General features: G+C 32.5%; 1 protein-coding gene across 1 annotated transcript in view; it reads left to right on the top strand.

The window, feature by feature from the left end:
- Nucleotides 1–1105: 1105 nt before the first annotated feature.
- LOC110032759 (glutamic acid-rich protein-like) overlaps nt 1106–24893 on the top strand; it is a 40658-nt gene continuing 16870 nt past the window's right edge. Inside the window, exons 1-2 of the mRNA XM_020736507.1 lie at nt 1106–1317; nt 14966–15083. Of these exons, the coding sequence (XP_020592166.1) occupies nt 14988–15083 (96 nt within the window). The 5' untranslated portion in view covers nt 1106–1317; nt 14966–14987. The remainder of the gene's footprint in view (nt 1318–14965; nt 15084–24893) is intronic.

Raw genomic sequence — 24893 nt, 5'->3', positions numbered from 1 at the left:
ATATATATATATATATATATATAACAAATGGTGTCATTTCATGTTAATGGATCAATGCACAGGATTAACTCAAAGCTAACCCAACCTAATCTACTTAACTCAAACTCAACCCATTTTTTATATGGATCAAGAAATTTAAATCAATACCTCTAACATTTATTATATAGATTATGCAATTTATTGGAATAACACAACCAATTTAACACAAATATGACCTATTGAATTCATATTATCTAATACAAACCCACACAACCTAATCTCAAATAATAAACATATATTTTGAATTCAATCTTCACCCAAATAATAATTAGACCATATGGAACTCAAAACAAGTTGATTGATTAGGCCGGGGTCATTTATTAATAGAACAAATTAACCAAGTTATATCATTTAACTGAGAGATTTGAAATCATTTTATTAATAATAAAAAAGTGATTTTTTATAATCACCATTAGTGTGATTCAAAGTTGAGTTGCTAAGAAACTTGTTTCTACAATAGTAAATGTTTGCATGCCATGCTTTCTTTATTTTTTGTAAAGTTTTTTTTTGGGAGATCTACATAGATGTCTCACAAATCTCATCTATTACATGTCCAACCCTTAAACTTTAATATTTACTTATATACTAGTCAAATTCTTAACATCACATAAAAATATCACTATTACTATTATTATTATTATTATGTAAAGTGAATTGCACCTTATTATGAATAAGTTTGAATATCATTATGCCACGAAAACACTATAACTATAAACATCAAACTTTACTAGTTAAATTTGTTAATACATAAAAATTATGTAGCATGTATGTAAATACCCTGATTTCCTATGATGTATATGGTTAGATGAACTAAGATTTAGCATCTTGAAATAAATCAAACATAAGGGTTTTAAAAGTATGAGCAATTTACATACATATCGCAAAATTTTTACATATTTATACATTCAATATTTAATTTTTAATCTTTATTCATATAAAATTTATCTCAATTATATCAAAATATATGGTTGAAAAAATTTATTTATTTTTGATGTGAGTTCAAGATTTGATGTTGTACAAATAAATATTAAAATTTAAATGTTCCATAAACACATATACAAAAATCTTCCATGGAGAGCACCCAAAATATTCGAATCGCCTGCAATCCAGTTCATAGCGCTAGCGCGAAGTTCTTCCTCATCGGCGAGACAGGGTCTCCGACTCTCCGGTCGCTTACCGCTCGCCGATTGCCTGTGGGTCTCGCCGTCAATTTCCGCTTGTTGTGTTCCCTCTACGGTCCCCATACTTCAGACGAACTTCTACCGTCGAGTGCCCTAGGTAACTTTCAGATTATTTTTTTTTGTAAATACTTTCAACTAAACACAAAATAGTAATTTCCGAAATTTAGTAATCTTAAAAGCAATCAAATAAGTCTGTGTACGACAGACACAAAATATTTTTCTTACTCTATGTTTAACCTGCGCTTAAATTTTGAAAATTGTCATGCAAAGAACCCTTCAGTGAATTTGCATTGGCATTCAATTTAATTATGGCTTAAGAAGCAGTTGCCTTTGTTATAACCCAAACATTTATTGGCCATTTATAGATTTAATCTATAAATCAAGTTTTGTTTTTTTGGGTGCTATTGATGGTTTTATCCTTTAGGCGTTGTTTGATTGCAACATGAATTTAACTTAAATGGGATTTCTCAAATCCATTAAATCTGATAGTCTTTGCGATGGAGATGAGCTCGCGAGCGACAACAGAAAGAAATTCTTATATCCATCTCATGATTGAGCTTATTAAATCTGTATTATGTCCTAAAAGAGACGGAACACTAGAAGAAAAGACGAAACGTGAAAAAAATTGATTTGACAGAGCGTTAGATTTAATTTTTATTTTTTTGATGTTTAGCTGGATTTACGCTAAATTCATGACTAAATCCTATTTAAATTATTATATAAAACACCGCCTCAATTTAGCTTTTGTTTTTAGTATTTTAACTACTTTTACAAATAATTTACATTTTGATTTTTTTTCTAATTTGTTCAATAATCGGTATTGCCTTCTGGTTTGGATATGTCGTAAAATAAAATTTATTACGGTTTTAGGGTATAAGTTGAAACTTATATTTGTTATGACAGCCATTTGAGGTCTTATTGATTTAATAGCTTGAGCCAGGAGGATGACCTTCCATCTCCCTCAATGTCTCTCTTTTGAGACAAATAATGTTTGCACTCTACAAATATGGAAAAATTATTGGGTGTGAAATTTGCATGCATGCGTACTTCAGCACAACATGGTTGTATCGATTGTATTCATGAATACAATTCATGAATACAACCAATGAAACTATGTTGCATTGACAACATGGTTGTATCGATTGTATTCATGAATACAACCAATGAAACTATGTTGTATTAAAGTTCGCATGCTTACTTCATCCACACCTAATAATTGCTTGTAAATATGATGGTTCACCTATTCCTCATGACAACGTAGTTTATTATTGAGCTTAAACGTATCCATTTTTACATAATTGTTAGCTTGATTGGAAATTTAGTTTTTTATTTTTATTTGTTCTTAATGTCAAACCATTGATGAACAAAGGGGTTGTTTGTTTTACTAAAATAGTGATGCATTGAAATAAATATAATGTATTGAAAAATCAATGAAGTTGTTTGGATGAATATATTATAAGTGCATGAAGTTGTTTTTTATGTTTGGGTGAGTACACTACCAGTACAACATGAAACTCAATTGCTAGCAATGATGGGATGTCGGTGACCAGTAACATGCAACATGGGGTTGGTGAGTAGTGATAGCGACTGGTGACAACAATGGGCGGTGAAGAGTAGCAAGCAACTATGACCAATTTTTTTCACAAGTGGTGTATTTGAATTTCACCCACATCAAATGAAATCTAAATACATCAAAGCTAAACTAAAGAAATAATTTTAAATTTACATTGCTAGAATTTTAAAACGACTTTCATTTCACTTAATAGTATGCCCAGAATACCATCAACCAAACAACCCCTAAAGCAAATAAGTATCTTTTTTATGCGTTATATTGAAATATATATATTTGGTAGCATTTATGAAAGCAGAGGTAAAATATATGAACACGGTGCAGGCTAAAAGACGCCTATTTGCTTATTACCTTTTGATTAGGGCTGTCAAAACGACTCTTTGTTCGCAATCAACTCGTGTCGGACTCGTGTTCAGCTCGTTCGCTAAGAAAATAGAATAAAAATTATTAAATTAGATTTAGATGATGTTTTAATATAAACTATAATTTTTATATCTTCTCCCAACCTTTAACATCAGGGTTGTCAAAATAACTCTTTATTCGTGAACAACTCGTGTTCGACTCGTTAAGTAAACGAGCCAAACACACCTGGGCTCGCTCATATTCGACTCGTAATGAATAGGCTATGTACTTTTTGACAATCGGTTCAAAATTATCTTTGGTTCCGATAACTAGAACAGACCTTATGAAACTAAATTTATGGTGTATTTACTTTAGCCAATATATGTGTTCCAAGTGGCTTCCTAAATCAGATTCCTAGAACTTTGGTATTGCTTATCATCAGAATTCTCATTGGGATATGTTTACTCTCGATGGTCTTATCCTTGCTCTTTAAGCGGTTTAGCTATATGTTATGCATTTGAATGTCCCGTACTCCCGTTTCAGTTACCGGGGGAAAAATAAACAAAAGAAATTGAGGAAGAGACAATGGAGAGTTGGGAAACCAAATAGAGAGGGAGAAGAAGCGAGAAGTCGAAAAGTTAAAATTAATGGTTGGGAAGCCAATGAGGCGAGTTCGTCTTATAAATTGCCATATGAGGGGGCGGTCACTTACAGGGTGAGTCAAACGAAAAGTGCAAGAGACGAAAAAGACAAATTAGGGCATCCCCATATATAGCTGGAGGTGACGACGTCGACAGACAATGACATCTCTGTTGAGCAGGTAGAAAAAAGTGGGGGACAGAGGCGCTGAGTGTTTGCGTTGCAGTGTGGAGTCGTGACCGAAGGATTTAAAGAGGCTGAGCACTTCGACTTAGTGGAGAGGGAGCTCTCCTGCGAAGCGCACGAAGGAAGAGGCGACATCTCTGTCGCATAGAGGAGGAAGAGGCGACGAGTGAAGTTTGAGGCCGCTTACATTTGAAGTTCAATCGAAGGAAGAGCCTCGCACGATGAAGGTGGAAGGGCCACTTGCGTTGATTATGGCTCAATGAGGTATGTTTTAATAAAGTTAAAATTAATTAATTAATAATAATAATAATAATAATAAATTTAAATTCAATGAGGTATGTTTTAATAAAGTTAAAATTAATTGATTAATAATAATAATAATAATAAATTTAAATACAATTACATAAAATAAAATAATGAAAATTTTATACTTAAATAACAACTAATTAAAATATTATAAATTATTAAATTTGTGTATATAAAATAAATTAAATTTTAGTAATATAAATATCATGTTTATTTTAAGATTTTAATTTTTAGAAAAGTTGACGTTAAGGCTAATCAAATAATAATTTGATCGACATCGAGGTGAATATTCATATTATTTTGTTATAATAATATTTTATTTCTTGTCGACCGACTGTTACCGTTATAGTACTATATACCATTATTTATGGTTTAATAAATTTTATTCATATTGTAAGAATTACTTGTACGCTCAGCTTTGTTTGAATTATTATTTAATCTTTGTATAATAATATTTACTGTTAGACAAATGAGAATGAAATTTTTATTATTAAAAATATAATATTTTTATAATATGCTTATATGTGCATGCTTGACTATGATGGAGTCACCCATTAAATGTACTAGTGAGGGAACATAAAGATACTTGTGCACGTATATAGAAAAAAATATTGATATTGAAGTACCCTAGCTGGTAAAATTTTTAGACGGTGCTTCTGTGACGGTTGTACACATATGAAATAATATTGATATGTTCTTAATATAGTAAGATTCATTGATAACATATTAAATGTTAATATTATTTTATTAAAAACTTAAGTGATATACATATTATTTTTGTTTTTCTTGTATTATTGTAGTTTAAGAGTATGGACTTGTTTAACTCATTATTATTTTAAACTATCTTTTTAGATTAATTAGGTGATTTATAGATGACATAGACAACCAGTAACAAAGTAAATTTAATTATATTTCTTTAATTTAATTTGATTAGCGACTCTTTTATTCTTTAAATTACAGATGAATACAGAAAATTTAATTTTCACTGTCTGACTGTTTATTCCTGCCTTGGTTAATTTCAAACGTCAATCTGAGCCGTGACAAAAGTGGTATCAGAGCATAAAATTTAGGATTAATAAATGAAATCTGGTTGAAAGAACCAATATGATAATTATGGGAAAATTTTAATAATCATAAAAATAAAAAATTAATGTTAACTCAAAGTAATAATTATATCCATTCAGACATAGTGATACACCCGAAAAAAAATAGAAGAAGAGAGTAATAAAAAATTTATGAATAGATCATGTCAAACTGGTTAAGAAGATATGACTTGTGGTCTATTTTAAATTTCAAGGTCGAAATTTTTGTAAATGGGGAAGATTGTAGCGTCTCGTTCTCACGTTTTAGTTACTCGGAGAAGAAGAAACGAAAGAAACTGAGGAAGAGGATGTGAAGAGTCGCGATACTCATCAAAGCGGGAGAGAAAATTGAACAAAAGGAGATGAAGCGAGAAGTCATGAAAATAGAATGAATGGTTGGGAAGCCAAGGAGGCGAGTTTTCCTTATAAATTGCTCTATGAGGAGGCAGGAACTTAGGTCTGTTTGGGGTAGCTGCAGCTTATCCAGCTTATGCTGATAAACTGCTGATTCAGATAAGCTGCTGATCTCCAACTGATCCAGATAAACTGGCTGACCGTTTGGTTTGTGCGTTTGGAAAACAACTGATTTCTGGATAAATGACCACTCTGCCCCTGATTTAGATAAACTGTATAGCTGTTTGGTATTTGCATTTAGAAAATAACTGATTTGTTGTTGTTTTTGGAAAATGATCATTTCTTTTTCCCTTCAATTTTTTTATCAAACATGATAAACCGGATAATTGATCATATGATTCTAACAACTATGCAAATGAACACACCACCTTAAACCAAAAATTTTACATAAATCACAAAAGTTTCCAATTTTTTTCATTAATACTTTTTTCTTTCCAAGCATTTTCAAACTCTATCAGAGGCCATTGGAAACCACATATCTCACAATACTCGTAGGAAACGTTCTGATTTTAACAACCAAGTTTGAAATTTATAATTTATATCATCATCAAAACCCATATTATTATGTTGAATAAAACCATATTATTCTATGCACATGAAAGTCTAGCTGTACACACTACATATTATAGATTGATAGACAGAGCAACAACAACACACAACTGAATATAGATCGATAAGAACAATTACATTACTCCACTATACCATACAACCATAACTTCTACAACATGAACAACTGCCATTTGAAACACAACTGAAAAGAAGGATATACACCTCATTTAATAGTGAGTATTAATAAATCAAAAAAAGAAAAAAAATAAAATGTTAGAATTAGAAGCAAAAAAATGTTAATATTCATTTTGAAAATATAGGAGCATGTCACGAGGAACATTGTTCGGTTGGGACACCGTTGAACCCGTAGCAACAGTGTCCGGTTGGGATACTGTCCGACCTAGAGCGACGTTCTCCGGTTGGGATACCGTCCGACCTAGAGCGACGTTCGACGTTCTCCGGTTGGGATACCGTCCGACCTAGAGCGACGTTCCCCGGTTGGGATACCGTTGAATCCGCCAGACTTTCTGCCCACCTAAAGAATCTACAGTCCGTCTGCCCACCGCGGGCACCTGTAAAACTGTTATCATAGCTCTGTTGCTGGTGTGACATGAGTAACAAGGACGACAGTCCACATCGGCATAGCACTCGCTCGAACTTCCCTGAATACCTTAAGCTCATCGTTCTGAAATTATTAAAGAAAGAATACATCAATCACATTTGATCAAGAAAGCAAATTCCAAAAAACAAATATATATTGAATGAACCTGCTACTTGTATTGATTTCCATGCTTCATGCTTCTTCAAACGTCCATGCTTCTTCAAACGAACCAATACCAATGGATAAAAAATCAAGAAAACATTTTTCTTTCTCTACACAAAAGCCAAAACTTGATCATTTGCATTGTGGTTCATTCAATTTTTTAACTGAAATAAGGAATTGGATGTCCATTCTGATTTAACACAACACCAGTTTCCATATTTGCGTCATCACAGTTAACTGTAAAAATATAATTGAAGTTAGGCAGAGTAAATCTAAGGCTAACTGGTTACATAATGTAAAACACATGTGAGGTAAAAATCCCCTAAACAACACTTGCAAAGTAAGATATCGTCAAAATATACCACCACAACATTTCCCATGAATGGAAGTCATAAGAATTTTCCCTTGCCTTGCGGCTTGATGCTTCACAGAAAAGAACCCAACAACTCAATGCAAAAACATGGATGCCAAAATTCAGAATACATGCTCGCTTTGGGGTTTATAATTAAAATAACGCTACATCTCAAAATGAATTCACAGAAAAGAACCCATCTTTTGTTTAAAGTTTATACACAGAAACTGTATAAAATTTCATCTAAGATCAACCCTCCCCTTATTTTATCAAAACACAAAGCAAGAATAGTAAGAGCTGCAGCTTCGGAAGATGCTTCTCAAAAAAGATGCTTCCAAAAAAAAAAAAAAAAAAAAAAAAAAAAAAAAAAAAAAAAAAAAAACCTTTTTGCATGCACATACAAGTAAAAATTGGCCTAATTTTATGCAGCGCCTAAATATACAAGGAAATATAGGCCTAATTTTATGTACATACGAGGAACATATGCTGCACCTAAATTTTATTTCCATATTTTTTCCATCAAATCTTTTCATAACACAACCAAGCACTGCTTCATATTCATGCCTTGATGGGATAATATGAATATAAAAATTAAAGTTTAGGTTTTATATATGTAAATACATTCGATTTAGATAAATTAATAATTTTATGATTTTTAATTGCTGAATCTCAAACATGTTCAGGAAAGCACCCATAGAAGTAAAAAAAAAAAACCTCTTCTTCTGCGTCACTTGCTCCACACCTAGTGTTCAGTCTTCCTCCGGCGGATCCGGGGGACCCGCCTCCTGGCCAGAGGCGGAAGACAGATCCTTGCTCGCTTTGTGGTCAGGTGATGCCATAGGGTCCCAGAAAAACCCTAGCAATTTCCGTCTCGACGAGGTGCAAAAAAGAAAACCCTAAAACGAAAAGTGGGGGAGATTACTCCGACTGAGTGTCGCTTGGATCCGAGCATGGAATTGAACGAGCGCGTGAAGAAGTGGAAGCGAGCGCTAGGGCTTTACTTGTCTTTCGACCAAATGAAACGTGGATCGCAGGGTCCTACCCGCGATCCACGTCTAATACAAAAGGCGGAACGACGTTTTGAGGGAGGCTTCTAAAACGCAATTTCCAAACACATCGGTGGCGTTTTCAAAACGCCACCGCTTTAAATAAGCCGTCTCAAACGCACCCTAAGACACGTGTGCATGTATATAAAAAAATGATATAAATATTGAAGCATTTTAACTAGTAAAATTTTTAGACGGTGCTTCTGTGACGGTTGTACACATATAGCATTATATTGACATCTTATTGATATAGTAAGATTCATTGATAGCATCTTAAATGTCAACATTGATTTATTAAAAACTTAACTGACATACATATTATTATTTTTTTGTATTACTATAGTTTAGGAGTATGAATATTCACTGGTTTGTTTAGCTCATTGTTATATTAAGTTAATTTTTCAAGTTAATTAAGTGATTAAAAGATAAACAATAAATGAGAAAATATTTATAGAAGACGCAGATACGGGTAACGATGTAAATTTGAATATATTTCTTTAATTTAATTTGATTAGTGACTCTTTCATCTGTTAAATTTTAGATACAACAACAACAACAAAGCCTTAATCCCACTATGTGGGGTCGGCTACATGAATCCTTTTTCTCCATTGCGTCCTATTTAGTGTCATATTTTCATTTAGTTCTAGTAAATTAAGATCATTTTTAATACAATAAGCCCAAGTCATCTTAGGTCTAGCTTTGTCTTTCTTAACACAAGTCGAATCTAAAACATCTACTCTTCTAACCGATCATCAGATGGTCGACGTTTAATGTGACCAAACCATCTAAGACGACTTTCTCTAATTTTGTCCGTCACAGGAGCTACACCAACCCAATCACAAATATATTCATTTCGCATTTTGTCTCTAAGTGTAAAGCCACTCATCCACCTAATCATTCTCATCTCGGCAACACTTAACTTATTATTATGCTTCTCTTTTAAAGGCCAACATTCAACACCATATAACATTGCAGGTCTCACCACCGTCTTATAAAATTTTCCTTTCAGTCTAAGCGGTACTTTTCTATCACACAAAATGCCCGAAGCCACTTCAACCAACCAACTTGAATTCTACTATTAACATCCCCATCTATATCACCATCGCTTTGAACAATGAACCCAAGATATCTAAATTGTTCACACCTTTTAATAATTTGATCACCCAAAGTCACACTTCTATCACTAGAGCTATTACTACTAAAATTACATTCCATGTTTTCGGTTTTAGTCTACTTAAATGAAGGCATTTAGACTCCAAAGTAGACCTCCATAATTCAAGTTTTTCCTGTTAAATTTTAGATGAATATAGAAAATTTAATTTCCACCGCCTGAGCCTTTATTCCCTCCTTGGTCAATTCCAAATCCCGGACTGGGGCGGGACAATATTTGTCACATGGGCACCGATCCTATAATTTGTTTTTTTTGGCTCCTCTATGTATATCATTATTTAGCCTCTTACTGATTGTTTGCAGGGGTAAAATCAATCTTTGTTTTGAGGGAGAGAAAGTTTATCATGTAAATAGAATATTAGTAAAGAAAATAAAGCGAATAATATATAATTCAAAATAAAATGTTACATTTCATTATAATCGATAAAATGAACAATGATTATAATTTTTTTAATCCATTTTAAATTTTTTGATAATGTTGCATAATAACTTAATGAAGAGTCAGGTTAATTATTTAGTGTAAGGTAATAGAAAGTATATTGCATAATTGATGCTTGATAATTCTTATATTAGAAAGTTAAATCTGCATCTATTGCAGTAGTGGTAATTAATGTTAATACCAATGCAATGAGCTTGTAAACTAGGAGGTACACATCATTTTTATTTTAATAATTATATTTGTAAGATCGCCTTTATTTTGGTTGAGAACTAATCATTATGCACATATTAATAATATAAGTAAATAACTAATGCTCAAGGGCCAAAAGCTCAAATATAAAAAGTTACTTGAATATAAATTTGCAAGACGAATTAATTTTCATATCAAAAGAAGATATTGAATAACTTTTGTTTAGACATGCCATCTAAAGAAATAACTAAGGGCCCGTTTGAGGCAGCTTATTTAGTGCGGTGGCGTTTTGAAAACGCACTTGACCTGTTTGGGTAAATTATCGTTTTGAAAACGCATTTGACCTGTTTGGGTAAACTACATTTTGACAGCTTGTGCGTTTTCAAAATGCTGAAAATAACATTTTTACACCGGTGACAACTTTCTGGCTGCGGTCTGATTTTTTCATAAAAATAAAAATTTGTAATAACTACTCTACCTAGCTTATCAGCAGATTATTTTTAATCAGCTTATCAGCTGATTATTCAATAAGCTACAACTGCCCCAAACATACCCTAAAAGTCTATTTAGGGCAGCTGTAGCTTATTAATAAACTGTTGATAAACTGCTGAAAAATAATCTGTTGTTCAAAAAGTTGCGGTGGCTATTACAAATTTTTTTAGAAAAGCCAGACCGCAGCTAGAAATCTGCCATCGCATCTAGCCAGGAACAGTGTGAAAACGCTAATTTTAGCGGTTTGAAAACCTAATTTTTGAATTAGTTGTTAAACCAATGTTTGCCCAAACGGTGTTGGTGAAAACACATCGCACCAAATAAGCTGCCTCAAATTTGCCCTAAATATTAACTTTAGAGAAGCGATTATCCAGCTTCTAAAATTATGTATGAAATAAGTTGATACAATAATGATATAAGTTTATTGTATTTTCTATTGTTTATCACGACCTGGTCTAAAACTTGGAATTAACTAAAATTAGAACAGATGTTCAGACAATGATAATTATGCCTTTCTATTTTTATTTTTATAATTAATAATGGGTAATTTAAATGAAATGAAGAACAACTAAAAAAAGTAAATTAAAGCAATACAATTAAATTTAGGGCACTAAGGTTTCTTCTTCGTCCTTCGACTTCCTTCTTCCATGATCGCGACTTGGTCCAAGTAAGCCTTCGATGCCGCCGCCTCTCTCTTCTTCCTTTGCCTCAGTCTCAACACAAAACCGTAAATTCTTCTCCTTCCTCTTCTCCTTTGCACCGGCCGACACTGCATAATGGCCGCACGTTCATGCGATTTCTTCTTCCTTTCTTGACTAGGGTACGACAATTTCCTCTCTCGCTCGAATGAGAAGACATTTGAAGGGATAAACAATACGTTTCTACGAGGGGATGCGTCTCCTCTAACCGCTTGCATCTTTTTGTTTATTATTATTATTATTATTATAATTATAATTGTTTTTTATGTTATTATATTGAAAATGTAATTCTTAATGAATCATCCTAGTGATAGTACTCCTATGGTGGATGATCAGATTGATATTGATTTTTTAGCTATTTGTTTAGTGACATACAAAGTCATAGAATAAACTCATGTTGATAGATAAATGGCATCAATATCTCTGAAAATTTGTTAGTTACCTATACTTCAAAAGAAACATAATATTCATAGTGCCTTCTATCTGCTTGATATTAAAGGTGCATAATTTATCAAGCTCTTATTTAAGTCACTGAGTTGGTATTTTTTAAGTAGATTGCTCACCCATGTTGGTATATCATTGTTGAGCTGTTTGTTTACTTTGATTTGTTTATCATCTCATTATCTCGTTATTAGTTATTAGTTGTTATTAGTATTTGCTAGAACAAATCTAAATTTTCAGTATTTTCATTACTTACCCTGGATCATTTGCATGATTTGGCTAATTTGCATGAGGATATGCACAGTTCATAGACTATTAATTATGAATTTCATGGACAAAAGTTGTGAGCAATTTAAATTTGGTGATTAATTAATGGTGTCTAAATTAAAAAAAAGGTTTACCTTATAAAGAATTTAAATATGAGAATGACACAACAATTTAAATCTTGTGTTTCCTTGAAATTAATGTTTACAAATTAGAAATTCCAAAAAATTCTGAAATTAATTCAATTTTTAATTTTTCTAATTTGATCGTATTTCATGAACCTACCATCAATTCCGTTGATTATCTTTTCTCTTTCTATTTCCTCCTTGTGGATTTACACCCAATATTCAATCAGATAGGTGTATTCAAATTATTCTTGGATAAAATTATATCCAATACTGATGGTGGATTCCCAAGATAACTAAGATATTAGTTTGATGGACTTTTTCATGCTAATTCATTTAGTTTCTTGTAGGATGCACAAATTTACGTTTTGATTTGTTTGATGAATTTTAAAGGATAAGTTTGTTAGAGGAAAATTTGTTCTAGACATGTTGATTTGATAGAGATTTCTTGTTGGGAATTTTATTCTTACAGATAGTTATAAAACAATAAAAGGGTTAGTGCTGAAGCAAGTTTGGAATTATTTATAATTCCAGCAGCAAGTGCCCATCTTTTAAAAAGTAATGAAGGTGGAATCATTCTCCGCAGCTTATTTATCTGTTTCAAATAGCTCCCTCCAGCATGATTCTTAAAGCTTTTGTGATGCTTATTCCTTGGAGTTCTAATTTGGATGTGTTTGCTTTGGTCAATCTTATCATTCCTCCATATGCATTGTTATTATATACTATAGTTTTTTGTCGAAGGTGAACCAGTTTGGTAGATGCTGTCTTCGTTTATTTTATTTGTCTTTATTTATTCCCTCGTTGGTGATTATTTTCTTCCATTCGCTTAGGCTAGCTACTAGGATTTTGTTATGCATTATTTGTGCATAGCTTGTAGCCCGATGAGGGAATTTCAAGTTGTAGTAGCACAATATTTTGTTGTTGAATCTATAAGATTTGGATAAAGTCAAAGTTTTAATTTTAAGTTTATCTTGAATTAAATGGGTTGATCTTGTGCCAACCATATTTATTAAATTAGATATGAGAAGTCTATATATAGGTTTTTTGAGTTATTTAATATTCAACTTTTGATTTGATAAAATTCTTAAGTAGAATTTTAATTATTTTTGCATGTTAGATGCTTAATTCCTTTAATTGCGGTACAAGTACGACCACCTAATTTTGGGAGAAATCAACTCTTTGTACCTGCATGTTGCTTGTATTTTCTTTTGGTGAACTCTTTCTATTATTTAATTTATTCAAATAATTTTTTATTCGCTTGATAGAGTTTTTTATTTTTGTTCAAATTTGCTCGATTTTTAGTGAAAAACTTTCAATTGTTTGTTGATTTTATATGGTATAAAATTTTTATAAATTTTTTTCAATTTATTTGATCATTGCATTTTATTTTGGATCTAATTTTTTGTATTTATTTGTTTTCTTCCTAAAATATAAGTTTATGCTTATGTAGTGGTCTTTGATCTAGAATCCTAATTGTCTTTACGTGCTCTACCTGTTTCTTTTTATTTAGAAAACTAAAACCCTAAACCATCCTAAATTATCTTTGCCCTAGAGGGAGGCATTTCTTGACTTGCTTCTTTTAACTTTTCTTTTTTTAGTTATTCTATATATGTCTGGCACATAGGTGGCTTGGTCCTATTGTTTTTTATCTTGGGCAGAAAATCTTTGATGACAGTTTTCATTTTGAATTTATGTCCAACTTTGGCTGCTCGTTTATTTTGGCCTTATTATTTTTAATTAGGATTTATTTTGTATTAAATATATCATTTCTTTATTTTTTTATAACATTGGGGCCTTTTTACCATAAGTAAGAACTCCTTGGGCTAGGTTGAGATATTGACTGAGCATTGAATAAAATCATGTTATTTAACACTGATATAATAAAATTCAAAATTTTCCAAAATAAAAAATGCTAATGAAATGGAATATTTACGCTGTTGAACAAAATTGTATGTCTGGTTAATATTTGGTTCAAATTAAACCAATGCAAAATATTACCGTTTTTCTTTCCATATTGCTTTCTTCTTGAAGGAGCCTGTTTAGTACGATGTCAGCAAAGCAATAGATGTTGTGACCGTTAAAACACAAATCTACCTGCAGCAACAAGGAAAGTGAGATTCTAAATCAACGAAGGGCTGATGGATATGAAAATAAACTGGAATGCAAAAGTTTATTTTTTTCTTGAAATTTTTATAACTGCTGTACAGCACAAATATGTAAAATCTTATTTGTACATATTCCTCAAGGGCTTGTTGATTTTGTTCCATCTAATAAAGTTATTCCACTTTTTAAGTTGAGGTAGCGACATTTGAAGCTCATACGGATTCAATAGGCTTCTTAAGATTCATTCACAGCCTCTATTACTGCAATATTGAGAAAATATTGTACCTTATTGCACCTTTTAGCCAAAATTAATTTGTAAGAAGGCTGAGATAGTTCAACCATCAGAATTTGTTAGGATAATAAATTCTTGGATCTAGGCTAGTCAATCTTTCTAGTTCATTTTCTTAATTTTATTAACAAATTGTCTTCAATATCTTTCTAAATCTTCAGGTAATGATTTTGTTGTCTGATGACTAGTTCTTTATTTAGTTTTTTTTTTTACTCGATATTAATTTTCTCTTTTGTTTTTCTTCTACTATATAAGTTCACTGATGAAACTTTGTTTTTGTTGTCAGACTTTATTTTGTTTGGTTAGAGATGGCATTTCGAGGTCGTGGTCGAGGTCGAGGGCGAGGAAGAGGTGGATTTTTTGAGTTTAGGATGGCAAAGCACGAGCCTTTTATCGATTTTCCAGTTAGTTTGCCTTACTTATTCTAATATCTTCGATTTTCCAGTTAGTTTGCCTTGCTTATTGTAATATCTTTTAAAGAAAATCGATACACGCGCGCTCGCGCGCGCGCACACACACACATATATATTTCTATATATGTATGTATGTATGTATGTTTATATATTCTTTTTTTCATGCTGAAGTACATGAAAGCTATAGACTGACAACGAGCAATCTTTTTTTTTGTTTTGGTTCAATTTTGTCATGCAAAAGTATTCTTTAGTTGATATTATGATGTCATTTAAATGTTACATCAGTTTCTGTTAAAGTTGAAATGATATTCATTAGCAAATTTGCTTACTTTTTTGTTATAACTGTTATCAACTTTCCGCCACGGATCTACCACTGCGTTTGTTCATTTTATTTCTTCTTGCTTATCAAGCATGGTCATTTCTTTAGCAAATTCTGTGTTCGCCGTTTGAGCAATCAAACACAGCACATGGACAACATGCCAGTTCTTGTGTCTCTTTGTATATATCTAAGGTAGTTGTCCTATCCATTTTTGAGGCCAAAATACTCGTGGTTCGAGCAAACTGGACACAATATGCCCTTTCTCTCCCATATCTATCTATCTATAAAAAGGCAAATTCATTGATGTAAAAGGGAAGATACAAAGGTTTTAGTGAGTGGGTACAAAGAACCCACTCACAAGGAATACAACTCACTCAAAAAGAGACTTTAAAATACTCTTATACCTCAAAAATTATGAAATACTAGTCATAGTGGGTGGATTTACCATTTTCCCTTCCCTTAGTTCTAGGGAGGGAGTCCAACAACAAATTAAGATGTGGGCTTCTACCTGAAACTATCAAACAGTCATCCTGATAATTCCTGACGTCTAGCATTCCTTTTTTTATTCCTAGATTTGTAAACTTGTCATTCATTCGCTAGTGTGTCCCGTCTGATCAATTGTTGGATCTTCGATGGAGAGCTCACCCTGGGGGGTATGTTGATCCGTAAATTGCTGAGCAGTCTTAGCCTGTAACACACCTTGATCATGACGCTCCTCCAGGACTTGAGTACCCTCTTCTCTTGCAATAGGTGGTTTCAAAACATTTCGACTAGCTTCTGCTATAACCAAATTCTTAGTATTTATGATCTGAGGAAGAACTGCCTCAACAACAGTGGGAAGTAGCTGTTGAACTGGTTGGTGAGGAATATCCTGATGAGATAAATTTTCATTCAACATTTCTGAAAGATCTTCAGTTTCTGCTATATTGTTCCTCCACTTGAATGATGTTGTTAGGAACTGCAGAATCCAAATGCGCAATAATGTTGGATCTCAAATGTGGATAAAGCCTGAAGCATTTGGCAGGTGTGTGCCCAAACAATTTACAGTGATTATAGTAGTAGGGTTTTTGTTCTGCAATAATTGACTGTCAATACCCATTGTGAGCAGTATCACGCCATATTTCTTTCACATCAGAGAAAGTGATATGTCTTTCAACAAGATTTCTTGCAACCGTAGGCCTGGATAGGTTGAAGGTGGGTATGTCCAATTTCATAGTTCTCCTTAGTGCAACTCCAATAGAATAGAGGACTTGGTGATTAAATTAGTGCAACTTTAGGCCAGAGTTTAAAACAGATTGAAACTATTGGGGGTTCTTGGCTATGATCAAATTCAGTAGACCAACTGAGCAATTTCATATATTTCTCATAAATTGTCATATACTTTTTTGAAAATATTTTGGCATAGTCCTCTACTTTAGATAATTGTATCATCACATGTCTTCCATCAAGGAGACCGACTTTCTAATGTCCCAACAGTTTGAGATCTTCAAAAGCCTTTCGAACGATTTCCATTTTAGGATACCTCAATTGAAACTTCCCAATGAGAGTAAATTTGTACTTATCAACAAGGTTGGAAACTTCAACAACAGAGAAAATTAGAGCTAGTTTGTCATTGTTCATTCTCGCCTGCTTGATGAGGTTACAACCCCCTTGACCTTGAAATTATTCATGATAAATCTGAGGGAAAATCTGGTATGATTCCACAGAGCAAACCATATCAACATAAGAAGCCTTCCCAAGGTTTAAAATTGATGCAGTTGGTGGTTGGGGAGGAACAAAAGTCATAGAACTGAGAGTCGAACAACGGCTAGCTACTGGGTTTGAGTCGTGACTTCGATCAGAGCTCTCGTGTGTGCAAACCAAGAGCAAAGGAGGATGCGAGTACAAATGCTCAATCCAGAGCAATCGAGCAGAAGGCTAATAAGAGATAAGGAAGAAGCAACGTGCGGAAAACGAAGAGACGACGGGTCAAATTCGTGTGGGAGGGAGTCGAAGCCGAGCCCTCGTGCAATTGGGGCTTCGCGGCAAGGAAGAGAAAACAACGCGAAAACCACGAAAGAAGTTAAGCGACGAAGCTGGCGAAACCGCATAAAGCGGCTGAAGAGTTCGGCCCAAGCAGACGAAGTCGATGAAGGCGATGAAGCCGACTGAGGTAGATGAATTACCGAAGAAGACGAAGGAAATCACCATCGGACGAAACCTAGCCGAGCCTCCCACGATAAGCATTGGAATGTGTATATATTTGTATAAAATAATTTTTTTCCAAATTGATATTGCCAGTTCAAACCAACTGTCTTGATCAGGCAGCTCTTTTGAACCAGAGGGAAGAAATTGAGAGCGTGAATGAGAGATGAGAGCAAGAGTTTGAAGGGAGGGCGAGTGAGAAGGAAGAAGAAGGAACTGTCATACCTTGCTAATGATACTGCATTCGAGCAAACACATTCAACTTTACCTTTGATCGCTTTTGGCGACTCACGTGCGTCTAGGGCACCCGAGAGGCAAATGTAGCGAGAAGTAATTGTTTGAGGGCGATAAGTTTATGAGTCGATGCCTACGCGAAGGAGAAGAGAAGACGAGTGACACTAATGAGGAAGACAATGAGCTTTGCTTGCAATGTAGCGCCGCTTTGTGTAGAAACAGGAACGAGCGACTCATGTGTGAGCACGAAGGAAAAAGAGACGAGAAGAGAAACTTTGCTTATGGGAAGACCAAATTGAAGCAGAAGGTCTACAAGCATCTGTGTTGGTTCAAATAGAAGAGCAGGGGAAAGATTGAGTGGTTCAAGTGCAAGTAAGCGAGGCGAGCGGCTTCGTGAGCAGAGAAGAAGGATCCGACGTCAGAAAAGGACGAAGTGTGGGTAGCTCTACTAGGGTTTGGCAAAACCCAGCCTTAACTCCTTTAGTTCCATTCCAACCCGATGACGAAGGGCTCCTTCGGTTTTGTCGTCTTCCTCCTCTCCCTATCGCAGTAAGGCCTCGCACTGATATGGCTTTGTTATTTCGTTTGCTCCGATTTCGTGACTTCATCTGTTTCGAATATGTCCGCTCGACTTCGTGATTGCTTCAACTTCGTTCGCCTGTTTCGCTCGTGCCTCGACTGTCTGCTTCTCCTCATTCTTGCGGTGCAACTTCTCACACTTTGTCCTTTTCTGACATCGGATCCTTCATCTTTGCTCGACCCCGCCCCTTCTGTTGAGCGTTCCTCTACCCCGATCCTTGTTGCCCTTCTTTGGTACTCGGATGGGACAAAGTTATGCCGCTGTTGTGTCTGTGGGTTGGGAGCCTGATTTTGGTATCGGTTAAGTCCTGCATTGTTCCACAATTCTTCCACGAGGTTCTTGAAGGTGGTGGTGATCATACTTTCATTAAAAAGCTTGGTAAAAAAAAAAGAAACCTGTTCTTTTTCTCTCTGAGGCTGAAACCAATAATATTGTGTCTTCTTGGTGTTTTGCTCTAGTGGGAAAATTCTTTTATGGTCACCCTAAACTCGAGATCATTCAAAAATATTTTGATGCTATGAAACTATCGGGTAGATGAAATATTAACTTACTTGATGACCGACATATACTCATTCAGTTATCTCACGATACAGATTATACTCGTATTTTTTCTTTTAAGGTAATCAAGATTGACAACGATTTTATGAAAATCCTGAAGTGGACTGTTGATTTTGATCCAAAAGCGGAGTCCCTGTTATTCTTGTTTGGATAAAATTTTCGGGGTTAAAACTACACCTGTTCAACTTTGAAATTCTCTAATTCTTAGCAATTGCTTACGCTAAGCTTCTCAAGGTTGATAGTTCTACGCTTGTTGTCACCAGACCCTCCGTCGCTGATGTGTTAGTTCAGAGAGATATCACCCAACCACATCCGGATGAGATATGGATTAGATCCATTCACAACGGGTATTGACAAAATGTTGAAATACAATCACACCCTTCTTATTGCTCTCATTGTTGTATGTTTGACCACAGTTCTACTATTTGTTATCGTTTACATCCTCATTTAAGGTTGATTATTGCTAAAGATCAACAACCTGTTCAAAAATCTATTCGTACTGAATTGGGGGTGGACGTCTTGCCACCTACCATCCCTGCTAAGGAGATGCAACCCGACCCTCTTTCCAACACCGCAACTACCTCTGCTCAGCTGACTGACGCTGTTCCTGATGAAAATTTTTCTGATGACCCTCCTATTCAAACCTTTGCCGTCTCAGATGAAGAACATCATACCCAAGCCGTTCTACCCCTGGATGCTCCTACTTTTGAACACTCTATTCTAGCTATTGGATTGGAGCATGGTACTCTGGAGTCTCATCTGGAGTCTCATGAAACACATCTCCTCATACTACTAGTACTGATCCAAACATCTCTATGCCGCTCATTGTTATTGAAGAAGACTCACTTACATGCCAAGACACACGAGAGTACTCCTTTGATCCAATAAAAGATCAACTGGTACAACAAGTAGATGCTTCCAATGTTCAACAACCTACACATGTCCGACACACTTTAGACCAATCCACTGATCAGATGAGTCAGGTTTCAGATGAGAAATGACATGTTTAAACTAGGAGGAAGAAGAATAATGGAGGCCGACTCAAGATCAGGAACTTATTGGACGATACATTGATTACTACTGGCAATGACACTCATCTTACCAATTTGTTAGCTGACTCATTTCCTAGAACTAGAGACAGAGAGTAGACAAAATTGGGTCGCTCTATGGCTACCCGATACTATTTGTTTTGACACTTTTGGTTTTTGGGCTCTCATGTATTTTTCAGTATTTTTTTATTCTTGAACCATTTGCATGTGATATTTACCGTGTAGGTAGGGTGCCATGTTTGGGCCCTCTCATACAATCTATTTGTATCTTTTTTTCTTTTTAATACATTAGCTCTTGGTCTTTCTCAAAAAAAAAAAAGGTATAATATAATATTATGTTTATTTATTACAAGAAGAATTAATGAAAGGATTTTTGGATTGGAATGAGAATAAATGGACAAAGACGACTGTGGAGATAAGGTTTTGGGATTTTTGTATTAAATTATATAAATTAATTTAATTAAAAATGTTAATATATGTTTTATACTAATTAAATTAGGAATCATTGAAGAAGTATTATTATTATGGATTGCGAAGAGATAAATAAAACATTAATTGACGATTTGAAGTAATTTGATAATTTGATTTGGGGGTTAAAATAAATATAAAAATAATGCAATTAGGGTAGTACATTTTTAAGAGTGATATGATTTATTAATTTTTCATATATAAATTATGGGTTGAATTTTAATTTTCTCTAAGATTAATAATTAAGCAACGGATGATAATTATTAAATAATGAGAATTAGATAGTTTTTCTCATTATGAGTGTGATAAAGATTAAAAATCTTTAAATTGTAGTAAAAGTAATTAGGAATATCTCAATTATGTGTAAATAGTAAATTGTCTTAATAATTAAAATAAATTAAGTGCAAGAATGATATTAAATAATGAAATTAAATTACGATTTTAAAGAAATTAAAAAGAAAATTTTATTTTGTGAATGTAGATATTTTTACTAAGAAGTGACAAAACATAGAGATAAAGGGAATTTTTTGAACTTTAGGTGAGCAATTATATTTTTAAATTTTAATAATATTTGATATTTTAAATAATTTTTTTGATTTCATATATGCACTATTCCAGTGATTTTTAAGTTATAACAAATTATTCGTATTGTTAGATAAGAAAATGTGCATGTTAAATAGTTGCACAATAATTTTTCTAGGAATGTCATATTATTATATGATCTTGTAGATTCTAGTAAAAATGTTCATATATTAGATTATTATATGACCTTTAGATTCTAGTAGAGATGTATTTATTTATGTATAGATAAATACGAATTATCTTATTGGGATATTTTTTTGAGCTTCAAATTGAGTATCCATTATAGATTTTGGAAAATTTTTAGAAATGTTTGGATGCATCATTTGAAGAATAATATATTACCCAAATGGATAGAAATATTACTTTAAATGAATCTAATCACTCAAATAAGAAAAATCTTTAAGATTTATAAGTTTGTCAAACTATAAGTTTTTCCCAAATCTTACAGGTGTAAAATATAGTTTATTATATCCCGAGGTCTGGTATCCTTACAAGGGTAAACTCTTACAATTAATTATACCTTAGGAGTTGATAATACTTTTGAATAAAGTATTAACTTATATCATGCAAAATCTTAAGGTAAATATCTTGAAGATTGATGTTTCAGGACCTTAGATTGATGGATGAGTTTGAAAAGATTTGATTAGAATTGAAAGATTGAGACTTGCAATCCAATAACGACGTATCACTGAAAGATCCAAGAAAATGATTAATCGGTTCTGAGAAGGAAGCGTACCACGAGAATTAGATTTGATAAATTTACAGAGAAATTTGAGTTTCGATTTGAGTGATAGTATTTGGTTTGAAAAGATTAATCTTGATTTATTTTGATTTGGAATTGATTGATTTAAGTTGGAAAAGTTTGTTTTGGAATTGATTTTAGTTTTGAGTTGAAAATGTTTGTATGGAGTTGATTTTTGTTAAAATTGAAAAAGGTTTGTTTTGGGTTGACCTGTATTTAAATAGAGTTTGATTTGAGTGATTCACTAGAGCTTAAAAACTTTAGTTGGTTGGGTTGATTTTAAGTTGGTTACTTCAAGTTAAGAAGGGTTGTTTAATTTTGGTTGAAGGTGTTTGACTTTGTTTGATTTTTCGTGTTTTTTGTTTATATTTGTTTGTTTGTGTGAAAGTATTTGAGGTTATTTTAATATTATTTGAAGTTTATTTTAAGTTTGACGTTTATTTTAGTTTGTTTAAAAGTTGTTTAAAGTTTGTTTAAAATCATTCGGAGTTTATTTGAGGTTTATTTGAAATTATTTGGTTTGTTATGGTTTTTTTAGTGTTTTGAAACTTCGGAGAAAAGGGAAGTTAGAAAAGTTTGAAGTTTAAAAGTTAAGGTTTTAAAGTTTGAAGTAGTTTTGGTATTTGAAATGATTGGTTTTGAAGTTGGTTTTAAATTTTGGAGTTTGAAATGTTTAGGAGTTTGAAGTTTGTTTTGAAAAGTGTGAATTGATTGGTTTTAGGTTAGTAAAGTTTGTTTTGGATTGAACAATTTGATTGAGTTGGTTGATTGATTGAAAATGTTAATTAGTTTAGGTTTGAAAAGGGTTGATTTGAAGTAAAAAGTTTGGTTGAAGATGTTTGAATGAGGGTTAAGTTGAAATTGAAAGTTTGGTTGAAAATTTTTGAATAATGGTTGAGTTCGAAGTTGAAAGTTTGGTTGAAAAAATTTGAATAAGGGTTACGTTGAAGTTGAAAGTTTGGTTGAAAATGTTTGAATAAGGGTTGAGTTAAAGTTGAAATTTAGACTAAGGGATAGAATATGTTGAAAAGATTTCTAGATAGAAGGTGAAACCTTAAACCTAAAATAAATATATACTTTATAAGAAAGCTAAGTAGGCGGGCTAACATAATTTTTGGATATAACACCCACGCTTAAGATGCCTTTGACTTCTTATTGTCCTGGGGGTATTAGCATCCTTGAGTTTTCACTGTTCCCATAACGATGATGGACGTAAACCCTCTTATTATTATGTGATTAAAAGTGCTTTTGTTATAAACCATGAGTTACTTCATCCTAAAACACCTACATAGTCTTATAGGGTAATAGTATTTGTTTTATATGTCATAGCCTTTAGCACTAGCTTGGGTACCTAGTAATCTAACCGAGAGTTCAAGACTGGACTATTCTAGGGTATGTGTGATTCTGGGTTTTATTTCCAAGTTAGCGAAGATAAAATTCACATTTGATCTGCCTAATGTTGATTTTCATGATTTAACTTGGTGAATTTTAGACTTACTTTGGGTTTGATATTTAATTCATGATTTGGTTGATCCCTAGTTTGTCGGGTGTTGTGAAAATTAGACTATTTCTATGTTTGAAAAGTTTTGCATTTGGTTTTCCATTCTAAGTTGGTGTTTTGCATTGGTTCTCCTTTTAAGTTTGATTTCTAGTATTTGGTTTACCTTTTCATGTTGAAGCTTATATGCTAGAAAAAAAATTATTCAGGCCTTTCATGCTTATACTTTTCATACTTAAGTTACATTTACATACTTTTAAAATTTTCACAATTATGAATTGGTAATTTTGTAAAATATTTATGTTACACACAAAGACGTACACATATAATATGAGAAATGTGTAGGCATGAAATTGCTTAAGACTTTTATGTTTAACATTTAGCTTATAAATCACATATTCCTATAAGGGAACATGTTCATTCATGGTCCAAACCTATAAATATGTGTACGTCTTGTATAAGTTGACTATTCAGAAGATATTAGCAAATTCATATAATTTTAGTATATGAGAATTTATACAATTGATAAGTTCACAAGATGGTTCTGTCTTAATCGTGTTTAAGCTTGTTTTTGTTTTGAAAAAAAATTGTTCTGGTTTCTTAAAAAATTTTAATTTGGTTATTTAGGTTTTGAGAAGATTTCCTTAAGTTCCAGTTTAAAAGATTTAAGGTTTTTTTTTTTAAATTTTATTAAAAAAAGTTTTATAATGTCAAGAGTTTTACATTTGTTTTGTCTTGAGAATTTTTTATTTTTATTTAGTTTAAGGAGTATCACATTTAGGTTTTACTTTAAAAAGATGTGAATTTGAGTTTTAGTTCAATTTGAGTTTTGAGGAAGTTTAAGTTTTGTTTTAAAAGGTTTTATTTGAGTTTTGTTTTAAAAAAAAGATTTTGTTTTGTTTTTGAAAAAGAATGTTTTGTTTTGATTTGATTTTTGTTTTTGAAAAAGCTTTTTATTGAGTTTTTGTTCTGAATGATTTATTTTTTAAATGGATTTTATTTTAGTTTTGTTTAGAAAAAAATATATTTAGGTAAGATATTATGATTACATTTCAGAATAATCTTTTAGTTTTGAATACATCTCTATTTTGAAAAGATTATATTCTCTTAAATAGGGTTTTGTTAAATTTTAGAGAATTTTGTTGTTAATTTTTATTTATATTTTGTGAGAATTTTATTTCATCTTTAAAGATTCAAGTTTAAAATAATCCAAACTTTGAGAAAATAAGCTTATGAAGATATTATAAAGTAGAGCACATATAAATTTATTTTCTTCTCCTCTCTTTGAGAGTTCATTCAAATTACATAAGCTTTATAAAAATAGTTAATTTGGAGTTTTTTTAAATTTATATGTTCTTACAAAATAAGCTCATTTAGAACACCTTTTGGATTTATATAGCTTTTCATAAAAATAGTTCATTTGGAGCACCTTTGGGTTTATATTATTTTTCATAAAAATAGTTCATTTGGAACACCTTTGAGTTTATATTATTTTTCATAAAAATAGTTTATTTAGAGCATTTTTGTTTGTATTTTTATAAATTGAGTCCCTTTAACACACTTTTGAATATATATATATATATATAT

Source organism: Phalaenopsis equestris, unplaced genomic scaffold (genome assembly GCF_001263595.1).
Source record: "Phalaenopsis equestris unplaced genomic scaffold, ASM126359v1 Scaffold001021, whole genome shotgun sequence".
Classification (NCBI taxonomy): Eukaryota; Viridiplantae; Streptophyta; class Magnoliopsida; order Asparagales; family Orchidaceae; genus Phalaenopsis; species Phalaenopsis equestris.
The sequence above is the reverse complement of the archived record's forward strand: the minus strand, read 5'-3'. Positions and strand labels throughout refer to the sequence as shown.